This window comes from Calypte anna, chromosome 9, assembly GCF_003957555.1.
Source record: "Calypte anna isolate BGI_N300 chromosome 9, bCalAnn1_v1.p, whole genome shotgun sequence".
Lineage (NCBI taxonomy): Eukaryota > Metazoa > Chordata > Aves > Apodiformes > Trochilidae > Calypte > Calypte anna.
Window position 1 is genome coordinate 9690536 of NC_044255.1, and position 27502 is coordinate 9718037.

Sequence of the window (27502 nt, forward strand, 5' to 3'; positions counted from 1 at the left end):
TACAGTAAGGCTCTTCATATAATTTAACATCTTTATTTTAATAAAAAGAAATAAATACTTCTCTTTTCACATTAGATAACTCCCTGGAGACAGAGAAACAAAACAAATCAACCCCAGTGACAGGGGTCTTCACGATGGATTTGTAACAAATCAAAAGACAGTGAATGCTTGCTTTCCGTGCTCATCACAGATCCAGTTTTAGGAGTCAAGTAGATATTCCAGAAACATAAGAAAACTCAGAGGAAACAGTAGTGTGTTGTCCTCGGGATGATAAAATTCAGATGGCACAACTGTTAGAATGGATGGAGTCCCATTTGTCCACAATGTCCATGTGTGATGCAAGGTAGGAGCACTGATGACAAAGGTTTAACAGTGTATGTTAACAGTTCCCTTGGCGAGGTCACAGCAGTCTTTCTGGCTTGCACTTGAGGTGCATTAGAGAGCTACTGTTTCCATAATCAGGGGGGCAAAAAACCATAACCGCTACTACTTAAACTAAAGAAGAAAATGTGTGCCTGCTGCCTTTTCAAATTAAGATACTAGAAATGGAACTAAATCAAGAATTAAGTCACCCAGAGGTGATCACAGTGTTAACTCCAATAGTGCATGTCTCACAGCAGCTGCTGGTGGATTATTTCCCACGCCATCTTCATGCGGAAGTAGGACATGTGACTCTGAAAATAAGAAAACCCAAAATTAAATAAAATCACAGCAGAAAGAGGCAGAACACTATGCCTAGACACCCTCCAAATTCTTTAAAATGAAGTTCCTCTTCAGAACTGTCAACACTTGCTGTTTGGCTACCACATGGGTTTCACCTCTACAACAACACAAGAGTGTCACAACCCAACTATACCAGGTTCACGTGAATACACAACCAGTATCTTCACTGACCAAAGGGTGAAACTTGTTTCTCCAGCAGACAGAAAGGCCACAGACAGCAGAAATCCGCTGGCTGAAGTATCCTGCCCAACCAGAATCTCCCTGATTAAACTCAAAAGCAGATACCAGCTCTGCTCTGCAAGAGGCCACATGTAAGTTCCAACACCAGCAACTGTGCACCAAAAATAGAGAGAGGTACAAAAACTCAGCCCTTAGCCCAGAAACAATTAAAAGTTGCTGTGGAACTCTGGCAGCTCTTGTTATCTGTGTGGAAAAATCTGGAGCTGTTTCTAACTTTCACTCACCTGGGTAAAGTTTATGCGTTTGTCTTGGGAGATGTAGTCTGCATATTTGCACATAAACACCCCACAGTCACTTCCATTATGTTGCTGAGGGATTTCCTAAGGAATGGAAAGAAGATGGTGAATTTTCCTCCTACTCTAAAAGCAATCTGGCAGCAGAAGACAACCCATACCAACAATACACTAACCATATACTCACAAACCTGCTCACATAATCCACTTACCCCTCCCACACACCAGAGGGTAAAAACTCTTAAAATAAGTTTTTCAATAGCATATTTTTATTATTAGCTTTTTGAGAAACATCGGCTCAACCATTTGCTTTGTCAGAATCCAGGATTTGTGCTCCAACCAAGAATTACCATCCCAAATCTAAGCCTGATTTTTGAAGCCTGATACCACCTTCTCTGACAACAGCTAAAGAGATTCTTTGATTCGACTTGAAAAATGGGGGCAAAACCAGATTGACCTTAATGAGACAGACTCAAAAAACATAATGTATTCAGCCAGCAAGGAGAGGCCCTGCTTAAAGGTTTCATCCCAGCATGGTTTACTGGTCCACCTGCAGATGGAGGTGGTACCATAAGAACATGAGATGTTTATGGCTGTTCTCTAAAGGCTTGGACTTAATAGAAAGTGTTAAGACCTTTGTGAAGAGGAGTCAGAGTTCACCTTTCAAAGCAAAGCTCACATACCCGTGGCCCCATGCTGTGAAGAGTCCACTCTGAAACAGTCAGCTCCACGTTTCTTTTCACCCGGCTTTCTTCTTGCAAGTATTGGCTGTTTAAAACCAAACAGTCATGCTTCAGCTACCTCATTTAGGTCAACAAACAAAAAAAAGAGCTGCTGAAGGATCAGAAGCTGAGTGGCTGGACAGTAAAATGTCAGAGGATGCTCACTGCAGCTGATTTAATGAATTTGGAGAAAAAATCCACATCTTAAATTTACAAAAGCATGAGAAGCTGTGAGCTAATGGTTACTGGTTAGGAATGAGACCAACAACTCCAACAGAGCTTTTCATAAAAGCTTAAGGTCATTGCTTAGTTGAGGTCAAAAAAACCAAATCAGATGTTAGAAGAGAAGGAAGAGAAAAAAAGAACCAGAATGCCATAATTGCACCATGTGCCTTAATCCCACATGGTGAGTGCACCTCTGGAAGAACAACTACAGAAGCTTCTGGGCTAATACCTCTGGGTGAGGAAGTTCCCAGGCCACCAGGTGCTGGAAGAACACACTTGAGGAAAAAGCTATTCTATGCAGACACTTGTACACTTTCCCAGGCATCTGCTGTTAACTGTTCAGGAGAGGACTGGAGTGAAACAACACTTAGCTTGTCTCTCTTGCCCTCCCACTCTTGGTCTACAAGGTTGTTGGGTTAAGGGTTTTTACTACTTCTGTATCAGCAGCAAAGTCATCTAAAGGATGCTGACTTGTGCAGCATAAAAACCTGTACCCCTGACACTCGAGATGCATGCTGTGCCATCTGGCAAAGCTTGCTACAAGACAACTGTCTTGAAGAAGATGATCAGAAATACAAATGAGCCACAGGAAGGACAGGAGGGTCACCTGCTGGAGGGGTCAGCTGAAGGGAAATGCAGTGGCTTTGTTTAAAGTGCTGAATAGAAGAGGTATAGACAGCGTGAGTAGAAAGGATGAACGCTGCAAGTGAAGAGGAAAAAAGGGTTTCAACACACAAAAAGAGGTAAGCAATAAAGAGGAAATTTGCACATATAGCTGATCCCCAACAGGACTGTATATACTCTAGGGCACTGACATTACTGAGTTGCAATCTGGAAGTTCTTCAAGTGGGAGTAGAAAAGGTATTGGAAGGCTGTAATTGCTTTTGAAACATTTCCCTGCAGTCTTTCATACTCATCACTAGTCCAGTTTAAGTAATTCCTCACTAAGTCAGTACATGTGTGCCACAGCGCTACCACATCTTTGACTGACACCTTGTCTGTGGCAGCATCCAGCAGAGCCTAGGTGGAGGGAACTATGAGAAATAAGCTAAGTAGCCAAAGTCACACAGACCACAGCAAGCAAATCAATTATTTGGCTTGTATCTACAACAAATGCAAAAACCTGCAGGTGTATTGCAGGGACAAACCAAAAAAAATTCTCCTAATTCACAAAATAAAAGCAGTGGCTGAGCAGTTACTTACAAAACAGTTTCACAAATGTCATCTCCTTTCTGTCCCATAGAGTCAAAGTAACTGATGTTCTTCTTTCTCATATCTATGACCTGTTATGAAAAGGTGACTCTTAGATAAAGCACGACCTTGTGCTGCACACACACCAAAACCTAAGTTTTTGCTATTTTTTTCTCCACAACCAGTTCTAAAAAAAACCAAAAAACCCAACAGTTTGACTCACCACTAGTGTCCAATGTGATCTCAAATGAATGGGAACAAAGATTAGGTCCTTCTTAAAGAGCTCCACATGTTTTGTCCATCTTCCCACTGCCTTGTATCCTCCAGACAGTAGTTTGGGATAGAAAAAGGTGCTGAAAGCATGGACTGATGGATAACCTTCTTTCTTGCTTCTTTCTATCAGTAGATTAACATAAAAATTGATGACCTGCACCACAAAGAGTAAACTTGAGTTGTAAATTAAGACACTGGTTTACCAAATGAAAAATAAGGCAACATGCCTTTGCTGGCTAACCTTATGTACATAGCTGAGAGGACTCCAGCCTCAGCTGACAGCTTTTGTTTTAAGTATTTTGCACTTGGTTACTTGTGCAGTTTGATTAAAAACACCTGCCACCCATTCCAGTAACCTAGACTAACTCCTGGAAGCTGCATAATACAAGTAAAGGAACTCCCAGAAATACAAGATCTTTAAGTACTCAAAACCAAAACTGTACAGGTATTTCTAGACTCTGCTGTGGTTTGATGACTGCTGTAAACAGCAAAGGGTATTTTAAAATAAATGCTGAATGAGAGGATCATTGTGATGCAGCTAGTTTTACCACATCGTTCAGCCAGCACGGGGTCCGCAGTGACCTGATGTCTTCTCGAGTCACATTCAGTTTGAAGGCACTGCTTAAAATGTCCTCTGGCTTGCCATCATCAAAGGCAGCAGCCACCTCTTTCTCCATTGCCTAAAATGAACAACGAAATGGGGAAGGACTTGTGAAACCTTCCAACTGAAACAAGGCCTGTACATTAAGTTCAGGGGACAGAGCAATTGGCTTTGCCAGGTTTGGGTTTTTTTGTCCAAGTTAGGACTAGCACTTTTTTTTTGCTTTTTTGAACGTTAGAGCCCAGGTTTGCTTCAATTTGTTTTCACAAAGAGAGGCAACAGGAAACACATAGACTAACAAGCACACTAAAGCAGCTGGAAAATGAACAGAAGTACAGTAAACACCTTTCCCACGTGATGCTGCAGCCCTCAAAAGCCCAAGGTTTAAGCCAACCCCAGCAGGCATTCTCTGTACACAGACAACTAAGTCAGGAGCCTGAAAAAATGTGAAGGTGAGGGACTTCAAAGGGAACTGAAGTAACAGCAATACAGGAAATTTAGGCAACTACACTTGAGTCAGGCAACGAGGAGTCTTGGATGTGCATGCAACTGGCTGTTAATACAGGTGTTTCCATCTAAGTCTGCTTAAGGAATGCAACAAACTACTGATAGTATAAAATACTCTGATCTGCAATAGCATCTCTTTCTTGGCTGAATCTGGGCTTGCAAAATCAGGAAAACACTTGGATTTTCCTTGTACTGAGCATCACTCTGCAGGCCTTGTAAACTCCAGATTTTCCATCCCTTTGCAAGTCAGTCCTCAGTGGCCAAAAAGGAGGTGTGCAATTACATCAGCAAGACTGCAACTCCCAAGAAAAGCAGCTTAAATTCTTACAGGTAGGGGAAGCTGAACTCCCACTCCCTGCTGAACCATACCAAAGTGACCACTGCTGGATGTAGTGCAACCATGCCCAGCGCACACATGTAACTCAGATCCTGAGGATGTACACAAGATACTCAAGGTTCCCCCAAGCAGTACACCACCACAGATCAGCAAAAGCTGATGTTCTGTCAGCATGGTAGGACAGGCTAAGAAGCAAAGCCAACAGAACTGTAGGAATCAAGTTAGCTCTGCTCTGGGAGACTGTTGTTAAACCTATTTCATCCTGGCAGTTGAAGCTCCACAAACAGGTTAGCACAACTGAAGGAGTGTGTGGAGCATATTAAAAAACTTCATTGCTGACCCTCGCACTGCAAAGCCACAGCTGCAGGCACTACCACAGGTTAAATGCAAGTTCTTAAGGTTTAAAAAAACCTTAAGAACCTCCCCTAGTAAATGAGTTCCTTGGAGCTGTTTCACAGCCTTCTGGTTTCTCTTAACAAACTGTCAGCTATGGTACCTGGGTGAATGGAGGAAGGCATTCTGGTTTTTCTGAGCTTGGGAATTTCTTTCCTTTCGTATCAATGGGAGGCGACTGTTTAGATACAAAAGGTGCCAGATACAGTAGCCACTCTTCTGGGATTTCCCGTCCATGTTTCTATTAGACAAAAGGACAAGCTAGCAAGAAAGCATAGATTTTTTGCTAAGGGACAGTATGGAACATCTTTCTTATGAGTAAAATTGAAAGGGGTTTTGTACACACATCCCAACAGCAAACTCTTAAAGTTACTTTTTATCGATGACTGAGTTGCAAATGTAGTGCTGCACTCAAAACTAAACAGAGGCAAGAGAGAGGCAGAAAGTTAGCATGGCTTGGACTAGCACTGAGGGACCTAGCAAAGCCTCCATGTGCAGGTTATCAAGTTGAGACTGAGATTAGTATTTCTGATTTCCATGATCAAAATTTTGATCAAAGAGCTCTACTTCCTACCTCATAAAACAAGACTAAAGATACAGCAGTCCAGCTTTGCAGGTCAATTAAGTTTGTGTACTCAAGATTTTGAAGCTATAGCCAACACATTAAAGGGGAAGAACCAAAATAATAGTGTCCTGTGTTTGTAATAGTCCAGAAACAAAATTAATGGCAGCAGGAAAGCCTTTAGGATAGCACTGGTCATAATAATGCAATAATGCTCTGGCTTACCAGGGGAAAAGCAACAGGGACAACAACATTACTTCCTCAACAATACATGAAAATGAAGAATGGGAAAATTTCTGATCACAAATACCTGCATTTTCCTAAAATGTGAAATAATAAAACACACAAGCTTACCCCGGCAACTGCTGGCTTCACTGATCTTGCCTGCTCATTAGTGTTCTCTGATGGCATGCAGTAGCTGTAAAAAGAAGGAGAGAGAAAGAGAGAGAATATGCATCTGGACTGTCTTATGAAATTTTCAAGAATTCACCTTCTGGGTAAGAAATGCTTTTTCAAGGCTGATTCTAACCAGAGCCTCACGCATGAACACAGGATGACACCATCTCCACTCCCAGCACCATTCTTTTCCAGCAGTAAGGCTGGGATAGAATGAAGAGCTGGGAGCTTTGTAAATTTCTTCCATCTACAGGTGCAAGACTCCTTTTTGTTTCTCTTTTATCAGTTTCATTATTTGGAAAAGAGAGAAGCAGCCCTTCTATTGAATGCTTTGTGATAAATACTGTGTGCTGGGTGTTACATTGCCAGGTATGACATGAACATCTGCAACTATACCTGCATCCACATATAGTTTGCTTGCAAAAACTAAGACCAACACACTGATTTAAAAATGGGACAGCTACAGGATGTTTATTTGCCTTCTATAGGCTAGTCAAGAGAGTGACTATTCCCCTTTGCATTACCATTAAAACCACAGACTCTGAAGAGCAAACAAATACACAGACATTAGAGGTGTCCACAGAGATGGCCCTTCTGCAAAACCAAGAAGAGCCCCTTTTTTAAGGACAGAGACCTGCTACAGACTCTCAGGGCATCCTACACTAAATGTGCTTTAAAGGCTTTCATGATTCCAGCATAGTAAGAGTACATGACACAAACCTTGACAAATGACATCAGTTAGTAGCTAAATATGCAATAAAAAGGCAAGTGTTCCTTTTACTTGAACCAATCTTATTCTATCAGTTATTTCCTTCTCTTCCCTCAAACTCAGGGGAACCAGTGACAATCCAAGCATAGGCACAGTGCTGCACAGCTAAATACAGCACTAGAGTTTAAAGCTGGAAGAACAGCGACAGAATTAGCTAAAAAACAGGACAGCCACATCTTAATCTCTCTCTGCTCCCACCTCCTTTTTCTCCTCCCGCACTTAAGAGCGGGTCAGTACAGGAAGAGGCATGCATCAGACTGCCATACAAAAATCTCTCTCTGTAGCTTGTTGCAACAAAAAAACCATTTCCCTCAGCAGCACAAAGCCACCTGACCTCACAGTCCTGCTGGCTCAGGCAGCAAACACAAACCTGCCCGCTGGTCCCTCAAACACGCAGACAACCTAACTGGAAGCTCATACTCAAACCTGAGACATCCTGTAAACAGTCACAAAACCCACCTCAGTCCCAACAAAGCTTTACAAGCTTTCTAATCCTTAACACTTAGTTTCCAAGGGAAAGAAATGAGACGTCAGCTCATCAATGGTTTGGCAGAAAGACACAAAATCAATTCTACAGCCACAAGCCAGCCACTTGCCTTCCACAGCACCAGGACAGTAAGTATGATTTGTGTTCTTGTGGACACACTACTGGAGGCTCAGACATGCAGGCAGAGCCAAAAAGAAACAAGAATTGTGATTAAGAGGGACTCTACCTTATCTTGTCACTTCTTAGGGGCCACTGTGGGCTGGAAACATCTGCACGTTTGAGGCCTGCAGAGAAAAGCAGTAATGGACAAGAAGCCAGTTCTCAATTACCATCAGATGCACACAGCTCTCACTTTCTGGGTAGTAATACAAAAATAAAATCTTAATGATGTCTGTACAGTTAGGAAGTCTGAACTCTGGCAAACAGTTTGACCTTTCAGTATTGTGTGCGAGTCCATGAGAGCTGAAGCAGGGCATTATATTTTATATCCTAGATCACATCCTTGACTAAACAAGTGATTTTTTCACAAAACCAGATGCTCAGACAGCTTGTCATTTTCCACAACTAAACAAGCTTTCCCCAAATTCTAGCAACTCCCCAGACATAATTTCCAAACCCATAATTGCATAACAAAGTCATAAATATGTGAAATGAATATTATTAATGAAAAATTATTTAAGTAATGAATGGGGAAAAAAAAGACTGGGACAATATGAAATGTAATAGGCACAAACACAAATAAGAAAATAGCTTCTCAGCTAATCAGTTTCACTAGCCCATGCTGCAGAAGACAACTAAAGTCACTTTCAGTAGTTATGTGTCTTCACCTTGCTAAGAATGATCTATCAAAAAAGATAACTTGGTATCTATCAGCAGTGGTACGGGTCTAAACAAACTTTTTCACTTCAACAAAAACATTACAAAGTAATTTTAACCATTAACTAGCTATGGTTTGAGGGAGCAGAGAGTGTTCCCCCTTTTTTCTTTTTTATTTTTTTTTTTTTGCCCCCTTTCTTTCCAGAGACAGCTCATTTCATTCCAAGAGCTGACATAAGCTATACTAGCACTAAGACACTGCCTGGTTTAGATTTCCTTACACATGGACACAGATTACTGATACACTAGCACTGACAAATATTTGTAACATAATTTATACCCTGGAGACTTAAGGAAATGCCCTGCTTTGATTTCAAATCTACCTGCAAAGTGGTAGAGATAAGAATCATGGGTTACTCACCAGGTGTTGGTGTCCCACACCGAGAGACATCACCTCCATATCTCTGCCCTTCCAGACTCACAGGTGTTGCTGCTTCCTTGGAGGAGACTTGAATGCTTTGGTGCAGCAAGAAGAGATAAGAATCACAATTTTTATCCAGATGGCCATGTTATCAGTGCATAACAATTCACTAGAAGGGACTGAATTTATTCACTAGAAGGGACTGAATATATTTGTACACAACTTGTCTACATGAGAGTTGGAAGCCACAGCTAAAGTAATAGAAATAGGTGAAGTAAAACTAGGCTGTTGAATCCCTTGTCCTGCACTGGCTTCATGACAAAACCCCAGAGGGCATTTCCAGGAGGAGGCAGTTTACATTTAGAAGCCTGGCTTCTTTTGACTCTGGTATACTGAAGACACAGAAGCCAAATTTTCTATCTCCTTAGAATTTCAGAATAGATTCCCTCTTTAAATGATTCCTTCACCTTTTCACCAGTAATCAGTAATTTTTTTTTTCTTTAAAAAAAAAAGTATTCTTTGCATATCCTGGATTAACCTGAGGAGACCACTTAATTTTAGAGGACAAGACAGCACTCCTTACAACCAGAGACCCTGTATCAGAAAGAGAAACACATCCACATCAACAAAGGAATCTTCTCCTTCCAGAGAATATTCATGCTTCATGTCAGGGGGACTATCAGTCTTTTAAAAATTCGTTTGCCCCAACAGCTGCCCTGGGACTCTGTCCAGAGCCCTGAGTAGGAAAGATTAATTCCCCACCACTTCTAAATATAACAGCCACAAAGTTAGCACCAAAAAGTTCCTGGTTATTTTCCCAATAATTACGTGTTGAAGTTGGTTGGCTGTGGACTAGGGCGGCTCCTGGGGTACTTTTCTTTAACCATTTCCAGGAGTTGTTTGTACTTGATCTTCTCCTCTCTTCGAACATCCTAGCAGAGCAGAAGGAAAAAAACCCAAACAGGTCAGAACCACCATGTATGAAGCAAATGGTTGTAATCTGGATAGAGTGCACTCTGTAGGGGTGCTTCACATAATATTGGCACATGATTCAAGTTTACTTTAGCAGGAATTCCCACACTGTCATTTGATGCTAACCCTTCTCTAGGAACTTCTGTCCCACTTCTGCAACTGTTCTCTCAAATGGAGGCCTCTCCTCTTTGTCTGCACCTCTTGCATAATAATTCAGGCTAATGTGCATTCCTGTCAATATACAAGATGACTGGGTGCTATGAGTCCCCAGGGTGTCTTAATCACACTCCACAGCCTGCCATGGCCTGCTGCTCCAGCACTTTGGTATAAGTTCTTCTCCCATGTAAGATAATGTTTATCAGGAATTTTCTAATAGTTGCTTCAGATATTGGAAGCAAAGGACAGGGAAGGACCTCTCAGATACTTCTGCAAGGAAGGATTATCAGCAACTGCCCATGTTTTTGCCTATATTTATCCTTATAAATTTGCTACATAAAGATCCCAGTTGAACTAGGCTAGGCTAAGGGCAAAATAGTGAAACAAATCTAGAGCAAATACGCACTTGGTGACAAGGAAGTACAGCTCTACCTACAAATGAAACTTGGTCCTCCTCCAGGACACCATTTCCAAAGACACTTCAAAATTCAGCTTCCTGGCAACAAAGCATCTCTCTATTCCATAGCTTGATACATGTCAAGGCAAATAAAACCCTATATGCTGTTTTTCCAGCAGTTTCCTTCATTAACTACACCCATTGTGCGGTAAAAACTGCCCCTTCAGCCTTTAGGTACAGCTTCCTTAGACTCCAAAGTTGTTTCATTTCAAATGACACGCTTCTCCCCCAGCCTACCTCCTCCACTGTGCAGAAAATTCTCCCCATTTTTCCAGCTTCTGAGGTAAAGGACTCGGGGACACTGTGCTCTTTTATGGGTGGTCTCAATGTGAAGGTGTTTTCTGGACCTGGTATGAGGTGGTGTTTACCACTCTTAGTTTTGCTAAAAATATCAATTACAAAAGAAATAATATTAAAGAACATTTATATGCATCTCCTGGTTCAAGCTAACTAATTTGTAAAGCATGTATGCTCATGAGAATGGAGACAGAAACAAGATGTTTACAACTTTCAGATGAGGACCTGCTGGCTTCAACTGGCTCATGAGAAAGCATGGAGAAGTAAAAGTGAAAATGCCTGGAAGAGAATGTTGTTTATCTGCATGTTACAACTGAGAGGCAGGTTACGCCCATGGCACTCCAAGCACCGAGTCAATATAGAAGGCTAAAGAACCAGACAGGTGTGTTATACATCCCATGCAAGCCTCACCTTTTCTAAAAGCTATAGCTGCTGCTTTCCACACAGAACTATTCTGGCAGAGACCTCTGGAGATCACCTCCTCCAAACCCCTGTGCAAGCAGTTCACTCACAACCTGGAAATTTCTGGTATTTCCACAGAAATACCAAATACTCCACAACCTCTCTAGTCAACCTGTGCCAGTATCTGACCACCCTCTGAGTAAAAATGTTTTTCCTGATGCTATTTTCTGGTTTGCAATTTGTACTCATTGTCTCTTGTCCTGTCAGTGAGCACCACTGACAAGAGCTTGCCCTCCCCCCCTCTTTACTCCCTCCCTTCAGATGTTTATTCACATTTGATAAGACCCCACTGAGCCTTCTCCAGGCTTAACAGCCCCAGCTCTCAGCCTCTTCTCATATGAGAAATGCTTCATGATCTTGAAATCATCTTTGTGACTCTTATGGAGCACTGTGCCCAGTGGGCTGAGCAGACAGGAGGGCAGAACACTCTCATCAGCTGCCAACACTACTCCTAAGCAGGGCAGGATCCTGCTGGCCTCTGCCATCAGGATGTATCCCTGGCTCATAGTCAGTTGGTCGTCTCATCAACTCAGGGGCTATTTTATGCCAGACCTCACAGAGATTTTTTTTTGAGAAAAGGTTGTTGGGTTTTTTGGTTTGTTTTGTAAAACAACTTATTTTTTCCCATTAAATTAACTACTTAGGACTTTTTCACAAAGCATTCCTGGTCTCAGCCTTTTATCATGTTCAGCACTTCCTCCTACAGATCTACACAGATCTACAAAGATCTTTAATCTTTATCTAATCTCATGTGTGTATGAAGCACCTGGATTTTAGGTTTAAAGTTGGTTGGAGGGAAAATAAAAAGCCTTTCAAAGAAGCAGTCAGAGAAAACAGAAGGATTTTTACCTTAAAGATCGAACTGTGCTTAGAGAATGGGACAGTCTGTCTGTCTTCAAGCAAGCAGTTCCACAAGGCATGTCTATGAGGGAAGAGTGTAAGTCATCAGTTAACTGCAAAAGGAAACTGAAGACTTAGGAGTTTACAGCAAAGAGCTTCACCAAGCAGAAATTATTTTCATTTTCTCTCTTACATTATAATGCTATTTGTTATGTTACTTCAGGAGATTTTCAGATTTTCATATTGGCAACTACAGAAAGCTCTGCAAACAAGGTGTTGCCAACCTAAAGCTGAAATAAAAGGGGTTATGGGGAACTACTACCTAAAATTAGCATTTACATCAATTTCCTTTGGGCAAGCTAACAGTGGAGAGATCAGATCTGAAGCACTGCATCCACGGCAGCTCTTGTACTGAGATGACAAGATTAATGCTTGGCCCCAATCCAGAAGCAATGCAAGCATGCAGGGAAGAAACAGAGCTCGTAGGTACTTTTAGATGCTGCCTAGATATTGTGCCTGCAATAATCTGTACAAAAGCCTAGTGGTAGGGCTGCACAATGCACAAAGTAGGGAAAAAAAAGAAATGAGTTTGTAACATACCCACTTGTAACATTTCTACATCTCGTGTAGAACTAGTTGGTGTTTGACATGGATGGCCAGAAGAATGGGACTGAGCCTTAAATCAAAAGAAAAAACATATTAAAGTGAGTATAACGTGAATGTGAAACCATCCAAGCAAACATGAGCTTCCTGAAATTTAGTCACTCAATCATGACTTGGGACCATGATTTGTTGGTTCAGACTGCAGCAGAAAGCAAAACTTTACAGGACCTTTGAGAAGTACACTTTAAGTTTTTAATACAGGCTCTCATAGGTGCAGTGATTAAAGCAATTCAAGCATATTGCTGAGTTCTCAGTCAGTTCTCCTAATAGCCCTTGAAAAACATATTTTGTGCAAATAAGAGTTACTGACTCAAGAATGAATAATTAGAATGTGAGAGTTTCTGATTCCTCTTATCCTATGGGAAAAATAACAGTATTAGAGAGTCAAGCAGTTCCTAACTCATTTTTACAGAGCCAAAGTCTTACAAGAAACTTCTTCTGGACTGGTTGATAGCAGACTTAGCAGAAAGAGGTTTATCCAGAGGAATTATGCAGTTTTTCTTGTAAAGTAATGTATTTTGGCTCCTTAACTACAAGCTTGAGAAACAGAGTAACTGCTTACTAACAGACCAAAAATATAAACATAAACAATTTTAAAGTATCTGGAAGACAACAAACATTTTTTCCTCCCTCCTCAGCAGCAAGTGGTAGAGCAGAGTACACAAGCTGGACAATCCCAGCAGACAAGAGCTGCCTGCTATAAGTAGAAAAGAAGAACCCACTGTTGTACAGACTCAGAGCAAGCCCAACTTGAAGATGCATCAGGGAGAGCCACTTTCTCTTTCATCCTGCATGGATTCTACCCCATTTCAATATCCTTGCTAACCAGTTCAGCAGTTTGGGTGGTTGGAGTGACATTTCCAACTGAAGTTTTCTGAAGCTTGCTTCTTGCCTTCGTTGGACACTTCACAGAAGCAGCTTCAATTCTCTTTTTCAGCTTAGAAAAGATGTCAGCTGAAAAAAAAAAAAACCAAACCAGAGAGGCTATTCAAAATGCTTTAAAAGGGAATTAGGAACTCTATTTTCATTAAAGCCCATCTCCTTACACCCAGTGTAAAACCCATCTCCTTAAAGCAGTGTAATTCATTTCAAGTGACATACCCCTCTGCCAACAGCAGCTGGTGGTGATTTTTGTCTTAGTTGGCTCCCTGAGCTGGAGTCTGCCAGGCAGACCTGAAAAACGACCCTACTTTGGGGAACACTGTCTGTTTCTGGAGAAGCAGCACAGGGTGTGATTATCCTCCTCACCCCCTCCACACATTCATGTACTCTTGCAATTTATTATGTGTGTCTGAGACAGTATTTTCAAACATCAGCAAATCTCTAATAAGAAGCTGTGTTAGAGCATTTTGTTTTGAAGAGAATGACTCTTCAGCAGGGGAGGTCCATAGATGGTCACACATTCTTCAATTTGGTCTGCTTGGTAACAGGTGAGAACTGTTCCTACCAAGAGTCAGTCATGTTGGTAAAAGGAGGAAGGACAGGGGAGCAAGAGGTCAACGTGACAGATTTTTCAATTGCTTTTTGTACTTAAGCCTGAAAAGCACACTAATGGTTCAGAAGACCCTACCATTAAATTAGGGTCAGCACTGTTGGCCAAACAGTAATAATGAAGCTCCACACCTTCCTGTAGAACTTGTGCTGGAAAAGGTGTAACAGCCTAAAGAGCCTCACTTCTACCTCTTGATCAGTAACAAGGGGAAATATCCACCTCAAATCATGACCAAGGCAGATGGCATCCGACATGACTGCAGGCAGGTAATTTTACCCTTAAACACTTTGTGGAGGGGGTGTGAGGGAAAGCCTCAGTGAAGAGAACACTTCACTGCCCCTGCTGCATCTCCATCCTTCTTTACTCAGTCTTCCTCTCTTTTTAAAATTCACATGCAAAATATTCAGATTCAGGCTCATTGGAGTTCAATTTGGCTTCCTCCCCATGCTGCAAACTCAACAGCTGACAAAAACATCCTTTTGGTCTGCCTGCCACAGGTTTGAAATTACCTGCCTTTACATCCCAGGTTCCAAGTGATTTCTCCTAAGATGTTGGGGTATTTTGAACTGGCAGAACTCACAAACAGGGAGATAAGGGAGCATACAGCTTTGATTTCAAATATCCTCTCTGCTGATGTGCGTGGGCTCACCACCAGAGAGACCTTGACTGTCGCCTGCTGGCAGGAAAAGTACAGTGCCCTGCCACAGCCAACACCGAGGAGGTAACACACCGTGCCAGGCCCAGTGACCCACGAGGACAGCTTGAAAAGCCACAGTTTTGGGAACAAAGCTGAAGTAGAAAAGTCAGTTTTCTGAGGTACACGAGACCTGGGAAAGCCCAAGATGAAATCCCTGTGTAACGCTCCATACCTTTCTTCCGTTTTTTCGACGGAGCATCACCAGCATCTTCCACAGGTGGCTGAGAACTGAGGAGAGACCACACACAACACCATTTTGTAACCACAGGGAAGCTTCTGCCAGGCTGACAACCCTTCACAGGGCCCAAACTTCCCATGGTAGTTTTTCATAGCCTAAAGGTCTCCCTCTCCAAGCCCCACCAGGATAATTTCAGCCAAACACACCACAGCCTCCCTACTGCTGAGCACCTTCATCCACACTCCTCACCTCTCCCAGCCAAGTATCCCCATAAAGCACATCTGGCCACTTTTTCTTGTGCTATTGATGCCACTGACTCTTATGCTCTCCAGCTCTGCTGCTATCATTGCTTCTTGTCTATTATCTGTTTGTACCAGGAGCACAAAAAATAACTGATACCCTCACTAGTACCTTTCTTACAATATAAAGAATATTTGCTGTTATTATGCCACCAAAGTCAGGCAGAAAATATTGGGGAGCAGATGTTATGGCCAAACACCTCTTCAAAAATGCATTCCTACTCAGCAGGTTTGAGACTTCAGAAGGCAAACCTGAAGAAGACAATAGATGTGTCTCCTCTTGCTCGATTTTCAGCAAGAACAAACTCATCCTGAGCTGCTCTCCAGTGAAAACTTTTCAGCATCAGCCTGTTACAGGATAAAGCACAATTCAACTTCCTCCTGGCTATCTTCTGAGATAAGCACAGTGTAAATACCTGACTGTGGCTACAAAACCTGGTTTTGAACAAGAAAACCTCTCTCTCCAGCTTCAGCAGAGTACCCACCACCTGTGAGAACGTTGTTTGGGCCTTTCCAAGTTTCCCACTGGTTTGCTATGATGGGAAAAAAAACAACCAAACAAAAAAAACCTGAGTTCTTCCTAGGTAATGAAGAAATAAACAGGGAAATATTTGATGTTCTGAAGCAGGCATGGCACAGCAGCTGAGAAAAACAATTTGCATAACAAGTGTCTCTTTCTAAAGCAGATTCACTTCTCCTGTTCCGTCTGGAACACAAGATGGTCGATAGCAACCATGCTCCCCAAAACATGGCACACACTCTGTACGTTCCCTCTCATCAGACACAAACAAGACAGCAGGCACAGAGACGGTTCAGCCATATGTTAAATGGGAGCTCTGGGGCACCAGCAAGGGTTAACGCCTGGGAAAGAATCCTCCCTTTCTCCACTCCACACGCACACATCATCCCCATGCCATAACTTCCCTCCATTCAATCCACAAGCACATACTATGTTCCTTCCCTGTTCTTTTAACACATGCCCTCCAACTACCAACTCCTTCTTTTCTTCCCAAACCCTGGCCGTGCAGATGGAAAGCCAACGAGGGGATGGGTTTGCCAACGGACTCACGGGGAACATCTAGAACCCACAATCGCCCCAGCATCATCACAGGTGAACAGCAGTGGCAACGGGCAGAAGGCGTCCCTGGCAGCCACAACAACCGGGGTTCAGCCAGCCCTCCTTCACCCGCTCCCGTGCCGGGCTGGGACGGAGCGGTGGAGGGCGGTGGTCTCCTGGGACCTCTGTGGCGGGGGGCACTGGGGACCCGGGGACAAGACCCCACACCACACCCGAGCTCACGCTGCCCCTGAGCAGCGCAACAGCGCTCCCGCCCGCGCCTCCAATGCCTTCAGGCCGAGGAGAGGCGGCCGCGGCTCCCGGTGGGCAGGCCCCTGGGGGCCCCGCAGGCCCCAACCGAGGAGGGGGCGAGGCTTTCGGGCGGCCCAGAGGCGGCGGGGTGGCTCGCTGACCTGGGGAGCGGCCTCTTGCGTGGCGACGGGGCCGGGGGCGGCGCAGGGCGGCGGGCGGCAGCGAAGAGGGCGCAGAGGGCCCCCAGCAGCCATTTGTACATAGGCCCCGGCCGCAGGGCACCGCCGGAAGTTGCAACCGGCCCTCGCGACGCTCGCCACACCTCGCCCCGCCCCTCCGCTCAAGCCTGATCCACCTCCCCCTTTGGGCTCCCGCCCCCTCGGCTGAGAGAAGAGAGGCAGAGGGTGGGCGGGGCGAGCGGGCGCAGGACCGCCTTTCTATTGGCTTTCACCGCTGTCAATCTAAGGGCCACAAGCAGCCTCTTATAAAAATGGAGCGGAGGGGCGGAGCGAGGCACTCGCTGCCCGTTACCTCGCCGAGCGTTAACGGAGATCTGTACCCGGCTCCTTTCGCTGCTGCTCCCTTTTCTTCCCTTCCCTTCTCTTTCGTTCCTTTCCCCCCCCGCCCCGAGCGATGAGATCTCCGCCCCAGAGAGCCCCAGACCCAATGCCGCTCCAGATAGCCATAACCTCGGGGAGAGGTGCTCCCAGAGAGTCCCAAAGTGAAGGCGAGGAGCTCTCCGCCTGACAGCGGGGGACCACCGGGAGCCTCCCCGGTGCTGCCAGCGCCTGGTGTCCGGTCTCCCCTCGGGGAGAATCCCCCCTAACCCCACACGGGTCGGAGAAATCCCGAGGGACTGCGGGCAGCACGGGCACCCGCCCGCTCCCTCCTGCTTTCTCTCCCCTCAGGTGCTGAGGCGCTGCCACATCCGGGCTTACCGAGCCCGGCCACGCTCCCCTGCCTGGGGCACTGCGCCGATCGCCTGGAGCACTCCCGTGCCAGCGTCCGCCATGTCTGGAGAGCGTCTGTAGGAACGGCGGGGAGCTCCGGCCTCCTACCATTGTCACGAATGCGAGGCCCCGTTCGAAGTTCTGTCCTTGAACCTTAGCGGGGGAGGGGAGGTGTAGGCAGCCTGTTGGGGCAACACCCCCCTTGCCACCTTATTTAAAAGGGCTTTTAAATACCATTTTTGCCTCAGCTGTTAATCTCTGGGGTGGGCATCAGCAGAGGAAGCCGTAGGTGTTGCTGCAGCCATCGGACTGGAAGGGAAAGGAAAATTGATGGTGGTTTTGGGCTTTTATTTTCTTTGTTGTTGCTGTTAGTTTGTTTTGAAGGCGAGGAAGGAAGCTGTGGAGCAAACTGGGCAGGTGACAGTATTGGGAGCAGAGGTGACACCTGGGGACAGCTCTTGTAGCAGGAGGTCCCTCTGGCTTTCCACGCCTGAGTGACGGCGGTGCCTCCTTTCCTTAAAATCACCTTCCCCCGTGGTTCTGCAGCTTAATTGCCGCTCCCCTTCACCCTGCGGGGCTTCGTCTCCGAAGTGCGGGGAGGCAGCGGGGTGCAGGCAGCCCAGCAGAGGGCACGGCAGCCCCGCGCAGGACCTGCCCTGGGCAGGAAGCGCTGGGAGATGCTGCGGCCGGAGCTCGTTTCTCCTTTTGTCTCCTCTCCCCATCCTGCGACCGCCGCTAGGCAGGTTTTCCTTCACTCCGTGGTATAGCCCCCCCGCCTGCATCCAGGCTCAGAAAAAAAACACAACAACAAATCACAAAGCAACAATGAGAAACCTATTCAGGAATTGCGTTTGCTATTTTAAACAAGCTCCTCTTTCCCTCCTGGTATCGCCACTTCCTTAGGCTCACCAGGGCATTTTAGTGCTGTTAAATAATTTTAAAAGGTCTCGTGAATGGCTTCGCATGTGCTGGAAAAGTACCAGGCTGTGACCACAGGGTCAGTCCATCTGATGTCCAGCGCAGCCTGGAGGTTTTGTTCCAAGCATGTAAAGACACTCAGTGTGGGGTTACTGGAGCTGATTGCTTTTTTCATGTGGTGTTTTGGATGCAGACTATTGCAAAACATCAATAACGAAATCCATAAAGAAGTTAGAACTGCATTAAATTCGTGCCACCAGACTGAGAATCTTTCTTCTTGGAGAAGAGTGTCTTGTCACACCTTGCATTAAATGTTTTCTTTTTCATCTCTCCCATGCATGCAGAAAAAAAAAAAAAAATCCCTAAAAGCAAACCTCACAATAACTAGCTATGCCAGAGGTTGGATGTTGTAACTCCTGGCATGTCTTTCCAGTGCAGTTTAACACCAGCTCTATTTCTCAATCCCTGTAATTTATGCAGCTGAGTGTTCACTTCATGACTTCATTCTTTAATATGTCTTTGAGCTCCTTGCTCAGTATGTTGAATGACTCAAAATTATGACATTTGATGCATGTAAAGCCAGAATCCTGCTACCAACCATTCAAACACACAGGGATCATCTGTGTTCCATCTCCAATCCAAGAGTGAATGCAGATAATTACAGAATCTGGGGTAATTAATTGTGCATTACCCAAGGTCTCTGGTTGTAGAACAGTTGCAGTGTGAAAGAAATGTAATTCACTTATCTGAGTACCAAAACACCATGTTTCAAATGAGTGTGATAAGAAAGTAATACCACCAAATAATCAATTTTGGAGCCAGAGGAATAATTGCTAATAGTAGGTATATACCTGATTTTAGGTGTATAAAGCATAATATACTTAACCAGTCATTAAGATCTTTTTATTCTACACCTGTTAGGGATGATCTCCAGGTGGCACAGCTCTGTACTGCAGAGCTGTCTGCCAAAAAACTGTTTCCCCATTCCCTGGTCTAACACGAAGAGGGGCTGGGGTAGCTCAGCTGCTGCAAGCCCCTCACTGCACAGCTCTGCAATCCCACCACTGCCCCTGCTCTCCCTGGCTGCCAACAAACAGGTCTTGGCATCTGGGTTTGGAGCTCAGCACCTCTTGCAGGGCACGCTGGCTGATGCTTTCCCATCTCTTACGTTGCTAATTCTCCGTGATTCTTCACCTTGGGAATCATCCCACTAAATGTGCTTGGGTTTGCCAGCATGGCTGCTATGTGACTCAGGTGTGTGTCACACATCTCAGCCCTATTTTCAAGGTTGCTCTTGATCAGGTGGGATCTCAAGCTACCACAGAACCAGTTGGAAAAAAATAGCTTAAATTTCCCTGGCATAGCTCTGAGGTTGAGGCTCTCCTTCTCCTTCCCACTGCCCCAGTTCAGCTGGGTTCCGCATTACGATCCTGCCCCTGTTGTTAAGGTGTCTTTATAATCCTGGTTCACATTTTTTTGTTCCCTGTAATTTACATAGCTGAAGGTGAAGTTCATGGCTTTGCTGTGTGTTATCCCTTTCGGTTTCCTGCTGAGACAGGAACAGCTCCGAGCACGTCTCTCTCCTGCAGTGCGTTTCAGCTTGTACACACAGTAGCCATATTTCATCCAACTTTCAGCTTGTCCCTTCTTCCCACCTTAAAATGGCCACTCCCAGCTTTGGTCTTGGACAGTGTTTCTCAGGATGAGAAATTGTGGAGCATGGACTTGACTCCTGTCTGGGCTGAGAAGGACAGATCTGAACTCATGCCTGTTTGCTTACCTGTCCACTGAAGCCTCCCAGACATTCCTTCTTCCCCACAGGCTGTTGTGGTGGCATTTGTCACTCCACTTGGTAGAGATGCCACCATCACCACCACTTTGTCGACCATGAATGACTCTGAGGGCAGGGCAGGGGTTCCTCGTGGCAGGGGCTTGTGTGGAGGTGGCACGTCACTCACCAAGCCCCAGCTTGTGTAACAGCACAGTATATGGTCCACATCTGATCATTGCTCTTTGTCATCCTCCTCTTGGAGCGACACAGCTCATAGTGAGACAGAAGGCACACTGGGAAGTGCCACAAGCCTGGAGACTCAGCCCCCGGCCGACAGCCCCGTTCCCACATTCCAAGAGGCGATTGGCATACTGCCCCAGCACCCACTCTGAACACAAGTGGTGGTGGGGTAGCCATAGGACCTTCTCACCCCCATCTCACTGTGTCTTCAGGGCAGGTGGTTAACATTGCCTAAGGAAAGGGATAGAATGGCAGAGGGCACATGAAGCACCCTGGCCAAGTTTCCCCAATCCATTTTGAGGTCAGGATGGGAAGTCCCACCTTCCCTAGTAGTTCCTCACCTCCTAAACCCATGAAGCAGGACAAGGGTGGGCATCCCAGCACTGGAGGCCTCTGTGAGAGCCCAGAGGTGTCTCCTCTCCAAGCCACCTTTGGAAAAGGGCTGCAAACTGGGACCTTGGGAAGTCTCAGTGAAGATAAGAGTGTTTGGTCAAGACTTCCAGCCTGCCCAGCATCTGTGGTGGCTGACAACAGTGCTCTTCCTGAGACTGGCTTTTCCCACCACGGCATTCCCAGGGCTTTATCCCTGACCCTCTCTAGTGCAAGCGAGTGGTCATACTTCAGCACTTGCTTCCCAGATCCACCACTGTTAATTCTGCTTCAGCAGCAACTGCTGGATTCATGGGCTCTCCAGTCCCTGCACAACACTGAGAAGCATGAGGAGCAGATGCTTGCCCTCAGGATGGCTCCTCTGCTGTGAGGTACAACTATTTACCTTTTCCTCACAAGACAGAGCTGGGACTAGTGGTGGGCCAGGTGCTGCTGTCATGCTGTGAGCTGAGTCATGCCATTCTTCTCTGGTTCAGGGCAAACAAAAATACCACGGCAGCACAGAAAACAGCCCTGGTGATGGTGACTCATGTCTGCCATGCCACGTTTCACTTCCTAAACACAGCCAGCTCCTTTTTTTTTTTTTTTAAGCAGATGCTGAACTTTGCAGAATCAAATTGCCAACCTAGAAGCCTCCTCCTCAGACTCCCAAAAGCCCCAGAAAAGGAAGATGGAGGCAGGCTCCCCGGAAGGCACTGCATGTTCATCATGACTGTGGCCTCTTTAGGAGGGAAAGCCAGTCCCATTGACTGGGACAAAACAAGTTTTGGAAGGTTGCCTTCATCTCCAAGCCATGAGCTAGCTGTTGAAAGGTCTCCTGGACTTCTACTGCATTAGCTGGTGATGAACAGAGGCAGGAAAGAGAGGAGGACCACAAGGAAACTGCTTGCAGTAAGGAGATGTATTGAGATGCAAACGCTGAAATTCAAGTAGTGCTTCCACATCTGGGTCTCATGGAGCATCTTCACAGCCACAGGGAGCTTGGGGAAAGCTTGTGCTGCAGGAGGGGAGCTGGGGTGAGCTTTTGGGGCAGATGGCCCCACTCATGCTTGAGGCCCTTCAGAGCCATCTGCATCTTCTTAGTGCATGCCAGGTGGCTTATTGAGTGTGTAAGTGAGGATTTTATTCTAGAATGATTACTGCATCCAGCTCTGGGATCCCCAGCACCAGACTGACATGGACCTGTTGGAGTGGGTCTAGAGGAGCTCCATGAAAATGATCCGAGGGCTAGAACAGCTCCTGTGAAGAAAGGCTGAGAATGTTGGGCTTGTTCAGCCTGCAGGGGAGAGGCCTCCAGGGAGATCTCATTGTGGCCTTTCAGTATTTAAAGGGGCTTATATAAAGATGGAAAGAGACTTCCTAGCACAGCCTGTAGGGACAGGGCAAGGGGTAACAGTTTTAAACTGAAAGAGAGGGTAGGTTTAGATTAAATATGGGGAAGAAATTCTTTCCTGTGATGGTAGTGAGACACTGGCACAAGTTACCCAAAGGAATTGTGGATATTCCATCCCTGGAAGTGTTCAAGGCCAGGTTGGATGGTTTAGTGGAAAATATCCCTGCCCAGGTGTTGGTTGGAGCTAGATGATCTTTAAGGTCCCTCCAACCCAAACCATGCTGTGATTCAGTGATCTCAAGCATGTGCTTCCCTTTAACTCTCCCTTTCAGAAGATGACTTATTTCCTTACCAGTCCCCTCCACTGCTCTTCCAGACACCTTTTATCTGGGAGTGGGAACCAGAGCTGGTGGGACAAACCACTGGCAGCTGGAGTGGGAGGCAAAGTGGACAAGCCATATGGAGCTGGATGAGGTCAAATTCCACGTCCTGTGGGGTGGTTTGCAGCAATATGAAAAAGGAGCCACTTTGTGTGGCCACTGATCCTTTCAGAGGGGAGAATATTTCTAGCTTACAAAAATTTGAGCCTTCTCACTTTCTTGTCCTGCAGTGTTTCTTCCTTTTCTTTACCGAAAGAGAGTCAAAGTCTGGTGTAAGGTCCAGATTATCCCACAACACATAATCAGGACTAACCACATGAGCATGAATTATTTCTAGAGGTAACTCACTGAACAGGGGCAGTTCTGGGATATACAGCCAGAGAATGAACTCCCTTGAAAAAATTGTTTCAAGTGGAAAAAAGGAAGTTCAAAAGAGTATCCTAGCAAGGGGAAGTACATAATTTGGACTGATTTTCTTATATTTATTTAAAGTAACCAAAGGTCTGTTTTCCTCCTGCCTTTTTCATGGTCCCTTGTAAACCCATAAATGACAAATATTGCTGCTGTGTGTCAATCAGGGACAGCCAAGGTGTGAGCAAGCAGCCAGGAGACAGGTTAGTCTGCAGAAGCAGCTGAATCCACCAGTAAAACTTGATCAGCTCTAGCCCACCCATTTCTCTTCTCGTTCAACTCAGATGATGCTGCAGAAGTATTTCAGTGGAGACAAGCAGTTGTGGGGGCATTGCTGCACCTCCTGGGTTGGCATTTGGGACCAGAGAGAGCAGGAGCATTTCCACTTGCTTCAGAAGACTTTAGGGCAGGGGAGGCAGGAGAGGTTTAGAGTTGCTGGAAGAGTAGTCGGGCACCGGAATGGGCTGCCCAGGGAGGTGGTGGAGTCACCATCCCTGGAGGGATTTAAAAAACGTGTAGATGTGGCACTTCAAGACATGCTCTAGTGGGCATGGTGGTTTTTTCTGCATTGATGGTTGGACTTGGTGATCTTAGTGGACTTTTCCAACTGTAATAGGTATTGACCCAGCAAGATGACTGCTGCTCTCAGGCCAGGGGTCTTAGTGAGCAGGGAAGGGCTGGGATTACCTCTGCTCCCATGGGCTGGGCTTCAGCCTTGCATTCATTCAGAGTGACCCCCTCTCAACTGGCTAAAGAGGAGGGCTGAGCGCTTCCGAAGAAAAGAAGACTCACATTAAACTTTGCCAGAAGGTTCTGGTGACCATGTGGAGCTGGAAGAGGATGAGGAGTCAGCTCTGACCTTTACTGTAGGGAGGGCATCGCTGACCCTCTCCCTGCCCCCCAGGGTGGCTGCTCCCATGCGACTCAGGATGTTCCACGCAGCACTGGGGGCTCTCTGCTAAATGAGACAACTAAATCCTTGAGTCCAGGTTTTACTATTTCCATGTGCCGCCAAGTATCTTAATCTGGGCTGTTTGGGGAATTTTTATCCCGTGGATTCCTTGGTATGCCTGGAATGTTTGCTTTTCCTACTGTGTGTATGTGTTTGAGGCACTCCTGTAAAAACAAGAGCTTCCTGCTTGCCTTGTAAATCTTTCCTTGATTGGCAGAGTCGCCTTTGGTGATTAATCAAGGGGTGAGCTGAAGCTGACACCCTCCAGGAACTTGCTCCTTGCAAATGCTCAGCACATGGGTGAGAGACCTGAGAGGGGGACCAAGAGAGCTGGCCAAGCTCCAGAGCCCGCTGAGGAGACACATTCAGTGACACCGGTTTTCAGTCAGAGCCTGGGAGAGGAAGAAATAAACGGAAATTCCAGTGAGCTAAGGAAATGCTCCAGAGGGCCGGGGCTTGGGAGGCATTTGCTATTGTGTCATTGAGCACACAGAGAAAACATGCAGCTCTGCTTGAAGGTCTTTGCTCAGTGGCCAGTCTGACCTTCCCATTCTGGACTGGGGAAGAGGGAGGTTTACCCCATAAATAGATTAAATTTTCTACAGAAGGGCCCAGGATGCCATGAAAGGACCAGGACCACCTTGCTGATGCACTTCGGCTTCATCTCCACATTCCCTTCGGAGTCCTCCAGGTGACTCTTCCTATCTGTGATGCCAAGCTAGGTCTGAAAAACAGGTCGCCTCCAGAACAACTAAACCAGCTCCAGCAGCCTGGCCAAAGGAGCTCTCATTTGCCCCAGCTAATGCAGCTATTGCTCCTCTGACACCTGAACTTGTGTGTGCTGCCCCAGTCCTTGCCCAGAGGTAGCTGTGGGATTTCTACATGTGTGGGAGGTGTCCTCATGTTCCCAGAGGAGATTCACCTTGCCAAAAAAACCTGGCTCCTAGAGCAGAGCTGCAGGTTGCCAGCCACAGGGCCAACCACAAGCTCATTAGCACAAGCAAGCAGACCTTCAGCATGGTAATCTCGTGGGAACTTGCCACTGGAAAGTTCGGTGCCCATCATTTTCAGATCCTGCTCTTCCCATTTTTTAATTTTTTTTTTTCTTTTCACTTTCCTCCATTGCTAAGAGGCAGCATCCATGCTGATTGCCAGGGAAGGGATCCTGCCAAGATGAGAAAGTCCAGGAGCAGAGCACTTCAGCTTAGTGTCACAGCAGAGCAGGTGGCCAAGGAGAGTCTAAGCTGTGGAGGAGGGACAGGTAGCATCATGGGAGTGCTAGGGACACGCAACCCTGCATGGAGCAGTTGGTGGGGCTGGTGGCTGCTTCCTGGAGAAAGGAAGAGCATTTCTGCCATGCACAGCTGTGACAGCCTGGGCAGTTGTCCAGAAGATCCCTGATCTCTAACAAAGTTATCCCGAGGCTCTGCCTCTGTTTATCCTGCTGGTTCATAAATAGGTGCTAGGCACGGGTCCTCCTGGAGCCTGTCTCTCCACACCTGTCTGTGTCCCCCTGGCAGATAGGACCAGAGGCAGGATAGTCTGTGGGTTTCTCCCTGTTGCATCTTTCTCTGGAAATGTTGGGTTTGAAGCTGCTGCTGCTCCACCCTCCACCTTTCCATCCTGCTTTGCATCCCTGTGTCTCCTCTACATACCATGAGGAAGTCATAGAGATGCTCTTTGCCTGCCTCTTTCCACATCCGTCCCAGTGCCAACCATCTGCTCTCACCATCATCACCATGTGCAACAGGAGAAACTCAAAAACTCCTGATGAGGGGTCAAGCAATTTTTCACAGCAGCTTTGTGCCCATGCAGGGTTTGCCCTGAGCTACATCCAAGCCCTGAGCCCTCTGGTAGCCCTGCTGCCTATTAACAGTGACCAGCCTGGTGGCACCTTTGCTGTCACCATGCTAGAGGATGTTTGGTACCACTCAGGTGTTACCTTCATGTCTGGAACACTGTTTTCTTGTGTTTTCACCAAAGCATAGCTCCCAGGCATGGCTCAGGGGGTTGGAAGCAGATGGCACTGATCCTAGGGGTGACGCAGAGCTTGTCTGTCCCCTGCTGCATGGGGGGGACCTCCTTACAGTATTCCAATGCTAAGGATATCCAGTTATCTTTACTCAGTTCCTGGATATCAGGAACAATTTCTTCCTGGAAAGGGTTGTCAGGTGCTGGCCCAGGCTGCCCAGGGCAGGGGTGGACTCCCCATCCCTGGAGAAGTTTCAGAGCTGTAGAGATGTGATGCTGAGGGACACAGTTTACTGGTGGCTTTGGCAGTGCTGGGGTAACAGTTGAACTTAGTGCTCTTAAAGGGCTTTTCCAACCAAAACAGTTCTGGGATTCTGTGACCATTAGGCATAAGAGTGTACAGCCCTTTTCTCTCCCCACTAGCCCAGCATGACTCGGCCAGGGCTGCTCTCCCAGAATGAATAGTTGTCACTTCTCCTAGGTTTGAGAACACAGTGCTGGACTGATTTTGGCCTGGCCGCACCCCTGGCAGGTTAACATCAACGCAGAGGATGTGAAGCTTCCTTAGATGTCCAGAGGTGTGTGCTCCTTGTCATCATAGAAGAGCAATGGAAAGTGGGGTGGCTTCTGTCCCTCTGCCCCTCTGGTTGCTACCCTCCCTCCCCCGTTTCCTTCTGCAGCCGGTGGCTCCAAATTAGGGTGCCTATTTGCCACTTGGCCATGGGAAGGGGGCACAAGCAAGAAGGATCTGCATCAATCTGAAGGTGCTCAGGAGCAGGAGGTGGCAGGGACAAGTGTGCAAATGTGGCCAGCGAGAAGACAGTACCCATGGCCACCTGGCTGTTGCACTTTCCTCGTGGCACTGTGTCACCCCCTGCTCCCGCCCAGTTCTGGGGCAGGAGATGGAGTGATGCTGGAGCCATGGAGGGTTCCTTTGCAGCCCTCCCTGGGCAGGAAATTGCACCCAGCACTTCGCATTTCTCAAGGAGTGAAAATGCCTCAAAAGTGAGAATGTGGCCAAATGACAGCTGCCACAAAGGACAGCAAAGGAATTTGCTATGGAAATGCTGAGCCCTTTCACAGTGGGCTCCTGGCATCTAATTGGGATGTGGTGGGTGACCACACTTGACCTTTGCTCTTGCTGGTATCTCCTTGGTGGATGCCAGCAACTGAAACCAAAGCCCCAGGTCCCACCATGCTGGTGCCTGCAGGTCAGGAACAATGAAACCCTTTGAGGAAACTGGGAAAGAAAGGAAAGCAGAACAGGACAATTTAACATCCAGGAATGGAAATGACTCAGTGGGGTTAAAATGCAGAGAAGAGGATGAGAAGGTACTGGACCAGCTCCTTTCTGATGGCCGTGTGGCTTTGTCATTTTTCCTCTCCCCAGATTGCTGAGAAGGGGCTTCCTGAATGTGCTCATGGCATCACCTCCCTTACCTGGTTCTTTGAGCTCCTCGAGCTTCCC

At 46.3% G+C, this 27502-nt stretch overlaps 1 protein-coding gene across 2 annotated transcripts; it reads right to left on the bottom strand.

Annotated features, from left to right (window-relative positions):
• On the bottom strand, positions 1–17037 carry SENP2 (SUMO specific peptidase 2). Of its 2 annotated transcripts, XM_030456455.1 has the most exons (17): positions 16880–17014; positions 15105–15160; positions 13570–13697; positions 12681–12756; positions 12090–12162; positions 10719–10863; positions 9725–9828; positions 8897–8991; positions 7886–7943; positions 6362–6425; positions 5549–5686; positions 4156–4287; positions 3558–3761; positions 3347–3426; positions 1880–1964; positions 1188–1283; positions 1–674 (listed from the first exon to the last, which is right to left on the bottom strand). In XM_030456455.1, the coding sequence occupies exons 1-17, from the start codon at positions 16978–16980 to the stop codon at positions 612–614; spliced, it is 1698 nt and encodes a 565-aa protein (XP_030312315.1). In that variant the 5' UTR covers positions 16981–17014; the 3' UTR covers positions 1–611. The 2 variants fall into 2 exon arrangements, with proteins under 2 accessions (XP_030312315.1, XP_030312316.1); XM_030456456.1 differs by lacking the exon at positions 5549–5686 and having other exon boundaries at positions 16880–17037.
• Between the last annotated feature and the right edge of the window lie 10465 nt (positions 17038–27502).

Coding starts and splice junctions, on each gene's coding strand:
- SENP2 (XM_030456455.1), bottom strand. CDS start 16,980: ATGTACAAATGGCTGCTGGGGGCCCTCTGCGCCCTCTTCGCTGCCGCC. Junction 12,163..12,680: donor TGTAGAAATGTTACAAGTGG/GTATGTTACAAA, acceptor CTTCCCTCATAG/ACATGCCTTGTGGAACTGCT. Junction 8,992..9,724: donor CAGCCAACCAACTTCAACAC/GTAATTATTGGG, acceptor GCTGCACCAAAG/CATTCAAGTCTCCTCCAAGG.